The following is a 13,015-nucleotide window of genomic DNA, read 5'->3' on the forward strand; positions in this document are numbered from 1 at the left end:
GAAATGATGTGTCTAAACTCAACAAAAATGAGTAGAAACTGTATTATAAAGCCAAGATCACTGATACAGTGCCTTGCGAAAGTATTCGGCGCCCTTGAACTTTGCAACCTTTTGCCACATTTCAGGCTTCAAACATAAAGATATAAAACGGTATTTTTTTGTGAAGAATCAACAACAAGTGGGACACAATCATGAAGTGGAACAACATTTATTGGATATTTCAAACTTTTTTAACAAATCAAAAACTGAAAAATTGGGCGTGCAAAATTATTCAGCCCCTTTACTTTCAGTGCAGCAAACTCTCTCCAGAAGTTCAGTGAGGATCTCTGAATGATCCAATGTTGACCTAAATGACTAATGATGATAAATACAATCCACCTGTGTGTAATCAAGTCTCTGTATAAATGCACCTGCACTGTGATAGTCTCAGAGGTCCGTTAAAAGCGCAGAGAGCATCATGAAGAACAAGGAACACACCAGGCAGGTCCGAGATACTGTCGTGAAGAAGTTTAAAGCCGGATTTGGATACAAAAATATTTCCCAAGCTTTAAACATCCCAAGGAGCACTGTGCAAGCGATAATATTGAAATGGAAGGAGTATCAGACCACTGCAAATCTACCAAGACCTGGCCGTCCCTCTAAACTTTCAGCTCATACAAGGAGAAGACTGATCAGAGATGCAGCCAAGAGGCCCATGATCACTCTGGATGAACTGCAGAGATCTACAGCTGAGGTGGGAGACTCTGTCCATAGGACAACAATCAGTCGTATATTGCACAAATCTGGCCTTTATGGAAGAGTGGCAAGAAGAAAGCCATTTCTTAAAGATATCCATAAAAAGTGTCGTTTAAAGTTTGCCACAAGCCACCTGGGAGACACACCAAACATGTGGAAGAAGGTGCTCTGGTCAGATGAAACCAAAATTGAACTTTTTGGCAACAATGCAAAACTTTATGTTTGGCGTAAAATCAACACAGCTGAACACACCATCCCCATTGTCAAACATGGTGGTGGCAGCATCATGGTTTGGGCCTGCTTTTCTTCAGCAGGGACAGGGAAGATGGTTAAAATTGATGGGAAGATGGATGGAGCCAAATACAGGACCATTCTGGAAGAAAACCTGATGGAGTCTGCAAAAGACCTGAGACTGGGACGGAGATTTGTCTTCCAACAAGACAATGAGCCAAAACATTAAGCAAAATCTACAATGGAATGATTCAAAAATAAACATATCCGGGTGTTAGAATGGCCAAGTCAAAGTCCAGACCTGAATCCAATCGAGAATCTGTGGAAAGAACTGAAAACTGCTGTTCACAAATGCTCTCCATCCAACCTCACTGAGCTCGAGCTGTTTTGGAAGGAGGAATGGGAAAAAATGTCAGTCTCTCGATGTGCAAAACTGATAGAGACATACCCCAAGCGACTTACAGCTGTAATCGCAGCAAAAGGTGGCGCTACAAAGTATTAACTTAAGGGGGCTGAATAATTTTGCACGCCCAATTTTTCCGTTTTTGATTTGTTAAAAAAGTTTGAAATATCCAATAAATGTCGTTCCACTTCATGATTGTGTCCCACTTGTTGTTGATTCTTCACAAAAAAATACAGTTTTATATCTTTATGTTTGAAGCCTGAAATGTGGCAAAAGGTCGCAAAGTTCAAGGGGGCCGAATACTTTCGCAAGGCACTGTATAAAGACTTTGGAGTACTTTAAATTAAATGATGGGCAGAAAGACAAATTCAACTCCATATTTCATCGAATCAGATGGCTTATTCATCACAAAACCATTTGATGTTGCCAATTATTTTAATGATTACTTCAATTTGCAAAGTGGGCAAAATAAGGCAGGAAATGCCAACAATGAACAGTGAGCCATCATATTCACGCATACAAAAAACAAATAATGAAAGAAAAGCATTGCAAGTTTGAATTTTATAAAGTTAGTGTGAGAGAGGTGGATTATTTTTGTTATCGATCAATAATGACAAATCTCCTGGCATTGATAACTTAGAAAGCTACTGAGGATGATAGCTACTCCTATCTGGCATATCTTTAATCTGAGCCTAGAGGAAAGTCTTTGTCCTCAGGCCTGGAGGGAAGCTAAAGTAATTCCGCTACCCAAGAGTGGTAAAGAGGCCTTTACTGTTTCTAACAGCAGACATATTAGCTTGCTGCCAGCTCTAAGCAAACAGTTGGAAAAAATTGTATTTGACCAAATACAATGCTATTTCTCTGTAAACAAATTAACAGACTTTCAGCATGCTTATAGAGAAGGGCACTCAACATGCACTGCATTGACACAAATAACTGATGATTGGTTGAAAGAAATTGATAATAAGATTGTGGGAGCTGTACTGTTAGATGTCACTGCAGCCTTTGATATTATTGACCATAACGTGTTGTTGAAAAAACGTATGTGTTATGGCTTTTCAACCTCTGCCATATTGTGGATTCAGAGCTATCTATGGCTTTTCAGAACTCAAATGGTTTTCTTTAATGGAAGTTTCTGTAATGTCAAATGTAAGTATGGTGTACCACAGGGCAGCTCTCTAGGCCCTCTACTCTTTTCTATTTTTACCAATGACCTGCCACTGGCATTAAACAAAGCATGTGTGTCCATGTATGGTGATGATTCAACCATATTCGCACCAGAAACCACAGCTAATCAAGTTGCAGTCTATTTTGGAATGGGTGGCCAGTAAGAAACTGGTTCTGAACATCTCTAAAACTAAGAGCACTGTATTTGGTACAAATCATTCCCTAAGTTCTAGACCTGACTTATCAATGACCCCAGCTCAGTTAATCCCTACCATTGTGTCGCTGAGTCATTATAATGCTTTAGCAAATGTACATTATACCAGGGGCAGTGGTAGACACAATGTAAGTCACCTAATTGATATCCCTCTAACTGCCCTAAATGCCTCTGCTGATCCTACATCTATTCTATGCAGCAATTATGTGTCTATGAACCAGATTTATGCTGTTAGCACTGAGGCGGTGTGTCCTAGTAGGAAGTTCCCTGTTTGCAGCTCATCCTGCACTAACATAAATAACATGAGAATATCTACTTCTGCTAAGCTTCCCAGTAAAGCAATGAAAACAAGCAAGCATCCAAGAAAAGTGCTCAAAGTAGCCCACGTTAACATATGTAGCTTAAGAAACAAGGTTCATGAAATTAATAACTTGCTTGTAACAGATGACATTCATATTCTGATAAATGTCTGAAACTCACTTAGACAATACCTTTGATGATACAGTGGTAGCAATACAAGGTTTTAACATTTACAGAAAATATAGAAATGCCAGTGGTGGAGGTGTTGCTGTTTATATTCAGAACCACATTCCTGTAAAAATGTTAAATACTATTGAAGTAATATGGCTACAGGTTAATCTGCATCACCTAAAGCCTATTCTTGTGGGAAGCTGCTATAGACCACCAAGTGCTAACAGTCAGTATCTGGATAACATGTGTGTAATGCTTGATAATGTATAAGAGGTCATACAATAAGTTTTGTAGTGATTCCTATGTTGTTGATGTAAATAAAATGTGTTGGTGTGTAATGAGGAGCGAACAGATGTTGAACTTGACACATTTATGAAATTGCTTATCCCAGTTACTAATAAGCATGCACCCTTTAAGAAAATGACTTTAAAAACTATTCAATCCCTGTGGACTGATGAGGAATTAAAAAATTGTATGGTTGAGAGGGATGAGGCAAAAGGAATGGCAAATAAGTCTGGCTGCACAACCGACTGGCAAACGTACTGCAAATTGAGAAATCATGTGATTAAACTGAAGAAAAACATGAAGAAACTACACTATGAAACAAAGATATGACATAAATATTCATAGTAAAAAGCATTGGAGCACCTTCAATGAAATTCTGGGGAAAAAGGCAAACTCAGCTACATCATTCATTGAATCAGATGGCTCATTCATTACAAAACCAACTGATATTGCCAAGTGCTTTAATGACGTGCCAGCAACAAACGTGCCAGCAACAAACACTGACACTACACATCCAAGTATATCTGACCAAATTATGAAAGACAAGATTAGTAATTTTGAATTCCGTAAAGTGAGTGTGGAAGAGGTGAAAAAATGATTGTTGTCTATCAACAATGACAAGCCAACGGGGTCTGACAACTTGGATGGAAAATTACTGAGGATAATAGCGCCACTTCTGTTTGCCATATCTGAAATTTAAGCCTACTAGAATGTGTGTGACCTCAGGCCTGGAGGGAAGCAAAAGTCATTCCGCTATCTAAGAATAGTAAAGCCCTCTTTAAAGCCCGCCAACCAATCAGCTTGTTACCAACCCTTAGTAAAGTTTTGGAAAAAATTGGGTTTGATCAGATACAATGCTATTTTACAATAAACAAGTTGACATTTCAGCATGCTTATAGTGAAGGACATGCAACATGCACAGAACTTACTCAAATGACTGATGATTGGCTGAGAGAAATGTATGATAAAAAGATTGTGGCGGCTGTTTTGTTGCACCCCCTGCTATATTGTGGATAAAGAGTTACCTGTCTAACAGAACACAGAGGGTGTTCTTTAATGGAAGCCGTTCCAACATAATCCAGGTAGAATCAGATATTCCTCAGGGCAGCTGTCTAGGCCCTTTACTTTTTTCAATCTTTACTAACGGCACGCCACTGGCTTTGAATAAAGCCGGTGTGTCTATGTATGTGGATGACTCAACACTATACATGTCAGCTACTACAGCAACTGAAATGACTGCAACACTTAACAAAGAGCTGCAGTTAGATTCAGAATGGGTGGCAAGGAATAAGTTAGTACTAAATATTTCAAAAACTAAAAGCTTTGTATTTGGGACAAATTATTCATTACACCCTAAACCTCAACTAAATATTGTAATAAATAATATGGAAATTGAGCAAGTTGAGGTGACTAAACTGCTTGGAGTAACCCTGGATTGTAAACTGTCATGGTCAAAACATATTGATACAACAGTAGCTAAAATGGGGAGAAGTCTGTCCATAATAAAGCGCTGCTCTACCTTCTTAACAGCACTATCAATAAGGCAGGTCCTACAGGCTCTAGTTTTGTTGCACTTGGACTACTGTTCAGTCATGTGGTCAGATGCCACAAAGGGGGACTTAGGAAAATTGCAATTGGCTCAGAACAGGACTGCATGGCTGGCCCTTGGATGTACACAGAGAGCAAACAATAATATGCATGTCAATCTCTGCTGGCTCAAAGTAGAGGAGAGATTGACTTCATCACTTCTTGTATTTGTGAGAGGTATGTTGAATGCACCAAGCTGTCTGTTTAAACGACTAGCACACAGCTCAAACACCCATACATACCCCACAAGACATGCCACCAGAGGTTTCTTCACAGTCCCCAAATCCAGAATAGACTATTGGAGGCGTACAGTACTACATAGAGCCATGCCTACTAAAAATAGACCTTATGGAACAGTGGGGACTGTGAAGCAACACGAACATAGGCACAAACACATGCATACACACACATGATAACATAGCCATGTACAGTTGAAGTCGGAAGTTTACATACACTGAGGTTGGAGTCATTAAAACTTGTTTTTCAACCACTCTTCAAATCTCTTGTGAACAACTATAGTTTTGTCAAGTCAGTTAGGACACCTACTTTGTGCATGACACAAGTAATTTTTCCAACAATTGTTTACAGATTATTTCACTGAGAATTCACTGTATCACAATTCCAGTGGGTCAGAAGTTTACATACACTAAGTTGACTGTGCCTTTAAACAGCTTGGAAAATTCCAGAAAATGATTTGATGGCTTTAGAAGCTTCTGATAGGCTAATTGACATCATTTGAGTCAATTGGAGGTGTACCTGTGGATGTATTTCAAGGCCTACCTTCAAACTCAGTGCATCATTGCTTGACATCATGGGAAAATCAAAAGAAATAAGCCAAGACCTCAGAAAAACTATTGTAGACCTCCACAAGTCTGGTTCATCCTTTCCAAATGCCCGAAGGTACCATGTTCATCTGTAAAAACAATAGTACGCAAGAATAAACACCATGGGACCATGCAGCCGTCATACCGGTCAGGAAGGAGACGCATTCTGTCTCCTAGAGATGAACGTACTTTGGTGCGAAAAGTGCAAATCCATCCCAGAACAACTGAAAAGGACCTTGTGAGGACGCTGGAGTAAACAGGTACAAAAGTATCCATATCCACAGTAAAATGAGTCCTATATCGACATAACCTGAAAGGCCGCTCAGCAAGGAAGAAGCCACTGCTCCAAAACCACCATAAAAAAGCCAGAGTATGGTTTGCAACTGCACATGGGGACAAAGATCGTACTTTTTGGAGAAATGTCCTCTGGTCTGATAAAAACTAAAATAGAACTGTTTGGCCATAGTGACCATCATAATGTTTGGAGGAAAAAGGGGGCAGCTTGCAAGCTGAAGAACACCATCCCAACCGTGAAGCACGGGGATGGCAGCATCATGTTGTGGGGGTGCTTTACTGCAGAAGGGACTGGTGCACTTCACAAAATAGATAAGCATCAGAGAAACATTATGTGGATATATTGTAGCAACATCTCAAGACATCAGTCAGGAAGTTAAAGCTTGGTCACAAATGGGTCTTCCAAATGGACAATGACCCCAAGCACACTTCCAAAGTTGTGGCAAATTGGCTTAAGAACAACAAAGTCAAGGTATTGGAGTGGCCATCACAAAGCTCAATCCTATAGAAAATTTGAGGGCAGAACTGAAAAAGTGTGTGCGAACAAGGAGGCCTACAAACCTGACTCAGTTACACCAGCTCTGTCAGGAGGAATGGGCCAAAATTCACCCAACTTATTGTGGGAAGCTTGTGGTAGGCTACCTGAAACATTAGCCCAAGTTAAACAATTTAAAGGAAATGCTACCAAATAATAATTGAGTGTATGTAAACTTCTGACCCACTGGGAATGTGATAAAAGAAATAAAAGCTGAAATAAATCATTATCTCTACTATTATTCTGACATTTCACCGTCTTAAAATAAAGTGGTGATCCTAATTTACCTAAAACAGGGAATCTTTACTCGGATTAAATGTCAGGAATTGAGCAACTGAGTTTAAATGTATTTGGTTAAGGTGTATGTAAACTTCAACTGTACACATGGATTTTGTGGTAGTAGAGTATGGGCCTGAGAGCACACAGTGTGTTGAGAATTCTGTAATGAATGTATTGTAATGTTTTTAAAATCGTATAACTGCCTTAATTTTGTCATACCCCAGGAAGCTAATGGGGATCCATAATAAATACAAATACCTCAGCTGAGTCTGGTAATGAATGGTGAGGCTGTTAAACAAGTTGAGGAGACTAAATTACTTGGCGTTACCTTAGATTGTAAACTGTCATGGTGAACATGGGGAGAGGTCTGTCCGTAATAAAGAGATGCTCTGCTTTTTTGACACCACACTCCAAAATTCAACTCCTGCAGGCTCTAGTTTTATCTTCTGTTGATTAGTGTCCAGTCGTGTGGTCCAGTGCTGTAAGGAAAGACCTAGTTAAGCTGCAGCTGGCCCAGAACAGAGCAGCATGTCTTACTCTTTGTCATCAGAGGGCTGATATAAATTCTATGCATGCCGATCTCTCTCTGCTAAGAGTTGGAAAGACTGACTGCATCACTTCTTTTTATGAAATATTGTGTTGAAAACTCCAAATTGTTTGCAGTCAACATACACACATCTCTCACACACACACTTACCCCACCAAACATGCCATCAGGGGTCTTTCCACAGTCCCCAAATCCAGAACAACTTCAAGAAAGCGTACAGTATTATATAGGGCTATTATTGCATGGAACACTGTTCCATCTCATATTGCTCAAATGAACAGCATTTGTTTCCACAGGTTTCAAAAAACATGAAGCAACGACACAACGCCTCCCCTATATTTGACCTAGTTAGTTTGTGTGTATGTATTGATATGTAGGCTAAGTTTGCCTTTTAAAAAAACTGAGCCGTTCATGTCTATTAATGTTCTGTACTATGTAATGTTTCATGTGGACCGCAAGAAGAGTAGCTGCTGCTTTTGCAATTGCTAATGGGGATCCTAATAAAATACAAAATATGTTGGCTAAGCTTTCTAAAGGTCAATAAATTCCTTATGAGCGTAAAATAAATATGCTGTAGGCTATTCAGAGCCGTGGCCGGGTCCATTCGGGTCTATCAGCTGTAGTTACATAGACCCGAAAACCGATGACAATCAAACAGGACCCGCTCGAGTCCCGGTTATTCAGTTATTGGACCAATGAAGACCTCTACTCAGCAGTCATTCATCACATCAACTGGCGGCTACAGACGTTTATTTTCCTTCAGATGTTGTATCCATCCTCTCAGGAAAACAAAACAAACTGGGTATGTATACATCAGCCCAATACAGTTCAGTGCATGAGGGCAAGTTAATAAAATCCATAAAACGGGTGCCTAGGAGGACCATGCCGCCCTTGCCATTCAGTCAGATACTGCATGTCTTCCAATATAAAGCCTGCATCAGGTGTCTTCTGGGAGTAGGGCTGCAACGCTACCGGTAAATTACCAGAATTTAGTAATTTTGTTAATTAACAGTTAATCTATGGCAACTTTGGTAAATTATTTAAAAAGTATTCATACAGTATTAATTTTTCATATCTGTGCCCATATTGTCCAAAAGTTCTTAAAAATATATATATATATTTTACATGTGATTAGGCCACACAGAGGGCCAGCAATAATTAGACTCCTGTGATAATCTGAAGTAACCAAAAAAGGCCACTAGATGTCACGTGATAAAGCCCCCCCCCCCCCCCCCCCCCCCCCCAAAAAAAAACACAAGTGACCAAAATTCTGGTAGTTTACTGGTAAATGTAAAAAGTTCACAGTAATAAACCCTCCCTTTGCAACCCTACCTGTGAAGCAATGTGAGGACTAGCTCTCTCCTGTGGTCTTTTTAGTAACCCTCGTCTCATCTGCAGGACACACAAACACACAGGTAGTGGAGCTATGCTGCCCTCTGCTGGATCATAAACGTAGAGACAGTTCTAACGGTCTTTTTTTGGAAACCACAATTTCAACAGAAGCAACAATGCATGCAATAAGAAAACTACTTTATTTAGGTACAGAATAAAAAACTTTTGACTTGTTCAATAAGGATGTTCATTACCTGATGTAAAATGTTTTGCTATGCTGTGAATCAGAATCATCTTTATTCAACAAAGACATTTGCATGTACAGGAATTTGACTAGGTAAAAAGCTACTGCTACAAATGTTTTGGTAGGCTGTGCCCTACTGAACGCAAACTTGTATTCATTTTATGTTTGCAACATTAGGATAGACAAGAATAGTAGCAATAAAAACATCATGCTAGAATTGGTGTTAATAATCAGTGTTTAGTGGACATATAGGCTGGGGTTGGCTATAAAGTCATTGATCTTCTGGGCTGTGTGGTCTAACTCTGTGGTGTTACTGTATTTCAGCAGGTTGTAGGAGCGGACAAAGTAGTGTCTCAGGTAGCGCTGGCTCACACACTTCAACAGCTTCCTGGCTACACGCAGCACACTCTCCTTTACACAGCGCCAGTCACGCCCACATGGAAACTTCTCACAGCACCAGAACAACAGAGTCTGCAGAGAGAGCGAGAAGGATAAACGCAGAGAGAGATGACTATGTACACCAGAAATATATAATATAACCTTGAACATCTGAAAGGGTGAGAGTTGATTGGTTAACTGAGGATGTATGATAAGGGGGCAGTCATTGGGCAGGGACATTGCGTTGTGATTGGGTACCTGCAGGTGGAAGGCTGTGATGACAGGCTTGGTGCCGGGACACCAGGTGTCCTCCTTCAGCTGTCTGACAACACGGTAACACTTCCTACGGCAACCACCGTCCTCATCAACGGCCACTAGCAATGCCTGCTCCGCCCGTGAGAACGACAACAGCCAGTGGTAATTAGACGTTGCCATGAGGTTAAACCCAAACGACTGGAGAGAGGGAGAGATAGAGAGAAAGTAAGTTAGGATGTAGAAGGTTAGAAGGGTTAGAAAGCATGTTTCCCAGCTGAGACCTTGATGCAGCGAGCTCTCTCTGTGGTTGGCCAGCGCTGCAGAAGGCGGGGCCAGCGGGCCTTCTTCGGCCAATAGTTGATCAGCTCCACAGTGGGAACAAGTTCTGCCTCCATCACACCCTCCACCGTCTCTATGGCAACACGCACTACCGAACCCACAGACTCCAAGATGCTGACCTTACCTGCGTTCGCTCACACTCTCTCACACACACACACACACGCACACACACACACACACGCGCACACACACACACACACACACACGATCAGGTTAGAATGTGTGCGTGTTTGCACCTTTGCTACGAGGGAAGCCTTTGGCCCGGTCAGTTTATAGATTTTACTCTGGCCCAACACCTATCAACACTGTGGCCAGTGTGTGGGTGTGTGTATTGTTGCTTGTAGAGGTATTCAGTGTGACAGAAAGCTTTTCCAGTGTGTGGGAGATCTGATCAGTCAAATCCACGGCCTGTCCTGCCCTGCCACACACTCACCACTGAAGCTGCAGGTCAGTATGGCGATCTCTAGTTGTTCTCTGAAGAGACTGACCACCTTGGCCGGTACAATGTCTCCCTCAACACAAACTTTGGCATCCTGTAAAACAGTGGTCACCAACCTTTGGAGTGAAGATCACGTTCGCAGTCAAAAACATGACTTTAAACAAGCCTATACAACATTACCCTAATAAAAACAGTTTTGTAAGAATGAGGTTTGCGCAGTAGGCCTAATACAGCACAGCATGTTGGCTATATGCTTGGCCTGACAATTGTTTTCTTCTCAGACCATATTATGTTTCGAAATGCAACCTTTGATAACAAAATAGATCAGTTGGTGTAGAACTTGGGAGGAACTACTGAGCATAAATGTTAATAATTAGCTTCTTTATTTGATTGGACTGATGATACCTGCGTCTGATGGTCAGTCTCAGCAGAAGGAGGGAGAGAGCAGGGTCTGCCTCTTAAGGTCCCTGCTCTCTCTTTTCCTCCAGTGAGACTGAACAGAGAGAGGGGAACACAGTCACCTGATGGGGAAACTCGAGTCGCACTGCTTATGTACAAATTAATGTTGTTTATATGACCAGAAAAAGAAAAAAAAATCCTCAATATTAAAATAGACATGATGAGCTGCTAATAATAAAAATGCAGGCCTATCGATACACTTGGCTACTCATTCATTGCAGCTGCAGTGTGAGTGGATGTCGAGGGAAGCAGATTTTATGTTTTGTAAGTGTTGAATAAAAACAATGTTGACAGTGCTGAATAAAAACTTAAAACATTAACTCACTCAAACAGCAGCTCTTTGATGTATTCTTCGACAGTCTCTCTGGTCATGGTTTTTAAAAGTTACCAAATCTCACATAGGCCAGTATCAAACTTTGCTGTGGGGTAGGGGGAAGCGGTCAGCACTGTGATTTGAGCTATTCGATTGGCCGGCGCAGTAGGAGTACTTGATTTAGCCACAGCTCTCCTGGTCATTCAGGTAGGCGGAGTTTGACAAATTAAAAGGTTCAAAATGGGAACACTCTGCCTACGCAGTACACAGGGCTTCTGAATAAAGTGCACCTACTGCCAATTGCGCAATAAATAGTTGTATATAAATAGGAGTGCAAGTTTTTGTCGTTGGCGACAGAAATGTTTGAAAATCGACTAATGACCACTGCTGTAAAAGACATACACACCAAATAGTGTTATTTAAGAATATTTAGGACATTTAACTGGCTAACTATTTTCACTGCTCTATGATATCCCACCTGCCAGTCCTGGGCGGGGCTTGTGAAGCTCTCCAGCTCCAGCCATTGGTGGAGTTTCTCTGGCTCGCGGACAGGAGTGGGGAGAATGGAGCCAGTCAGAGAATAGTACCTCCACTGACGAGCCACATGCTGATGATATCCAATCAACCCCCTCACCGGAACACTGACCAAAACCAGGCTGGAAGTCAGGACCTACACACACACACACAATCATTAGATCCCTCACAGACACACACAGAATATTAATACACAGAGCATAGTGGGCCTTACCTGGATGGCTGGGTTGAAGGAACATCTGCCTCTCAGGAGGGCTGCCCATTTAGACACCATGGCAGGCTGGTCCTGTACACACACACACACACACACTGAGATGGGATCCCATAATTCTGTAGATTGACAGATATACTGAATGCCCATCTGTGTAAGATATTAAAGTCGTTGTGTTGCCTTGATGTTCTCGTTGTTAACTCCAGCGTGGGCGATGGACTGGAAGCGTCCGTCTTTCTTGCTGACCTCAGTGGTCAGATCTCTGAGCACCGTCAGAACCTCCTCAACACGCCTGCTGACTGTACGGTGCCGCAGGTCCACCTCACACACACAACCACAATTACACACATACACGATAATCAACACACAGGATAACCACAACACCCACACACTACGTAGCAGCATATGAGCCTCACTTGATTCAGTAGGTAGTGGTCCAGCCCTTCCTCAGAAAAGTCTGGCATTTTCTCCCCTCCAACTTTTCAACTGAAACCAGTTTAGCTCTGATCTCTCCACCAGAATTCACCAGACAGACTAACGATTGCATGACCCCTTTTCCTAGCACTATGGTCCGGCTGTCAAAAACATTCCACCATCGATCCTCCCATCATTGATTTCCGATGCTAAAGAGCTTCGATGAGCCTTTGGGCCACCATGGTCCAAACAACATGATCATAGCAGGCACAGCTCTGAACGTGCAGTCTGAAAAGCCCAAATAAGTGTAAGTAATAATCAACAGTGGGATCTTTAGGACCCAGCAAAGTGCCAGGCAGGAGCTCCAGTGCCTCAGGACCCAGTAGAACTCTGGCTGAGGTCAATAGGGTTCTGTCCATGTGGAATGAATGGGAGGGTGCTTAAAAACTTAGTCACATGGCTCATAGTTAGCCATATATCTGTAAGAGGTCAGAGAGAAGTCTCACCTGGTGTCCCAGGTCTGAA

At 41.6% G+C, this 13,015-nt stretch overlaps 1 protein-coding gene across 1 annotated transcript; it reads right to left on the reverse strand.

Annotated features, from left to right (window-relative positions):
* Positions 1 to 9,127: 9,127 nt before the first annotated feature.
* On the reverse strand, positions 9,128 to 12,597 carry LOC139380276 (mab-21-like 3). The gene is made up of 8 exons (XM_071122837.1): positions 12,493 to 12,597; positions 12,257 to 12,397; positions 12,080 to 12,151; positions 11,810 to 12,001; positions 10,554 to 10,653; positions 10,063 to 10,244; positions 9,785 to 9,979; positions 9,128 to 9,619 (listed from the first exon to the last, which is right to left on the reverse strand). The coding sequence occupies exons 1-8, from the start codon at positions 12,538 to 12,540 to the stop codon at positions 9,386 to 9,388; spliced, it is 1,164 nt and encodes a 387-aa protein (XP_070978938.1). The 5' UTR covers positions 12,541 to 12,597; the 3' UTR covers positions 9,128 to 9,385.
* Between the last annotated feature and the right edge of the window lie 418 nt (positions 12,598 to 13,015).

This window comes from Oncorhynchus clarkii, chromosome 22 (genome assembly GCF_045791955.1).
Source record: "Oncorhynchus clarkii lewisi isolate Uvic-CL-2024 chromosome 22, UVic_Ocla_1.0, whole genome shotgun sequence".
NCBI classification, from domain to species: Eukaryota; Metazoa; Chordata; class Actinopteri; order Salmoniformes; family Salmonidae; genus Oncorhynchus; species Oncorhynchus clarkii.

What these genes read in the sequence shown, in the direction of transcription:
- LOC139380276 (XM_071122837.1), bottom strand. Translation starts at nt 12,540, where the DNA reads ATGCCAGACTTTTCTGAGGAAGGGCTGGACCACTACCTACTGAATCAA. An exon ending in ACCACTACCTACTGAATCAA is followed by an intron (nt 12,398 to 12,492) that starts GTGAGGCTCATA and finishes TGTGTGTGTGAG; the next exon opens with GTGGACCTGCGGCACCGTAC. An exon ending in TTAACAACGAGAACATCAAG is followed by an intron (nt 12,152 to 12,256) that starts GCAACACAACGA and finishes GTGTGTGTACAG; the next exon opens with GACCAGCCTGCCATGGTGTC.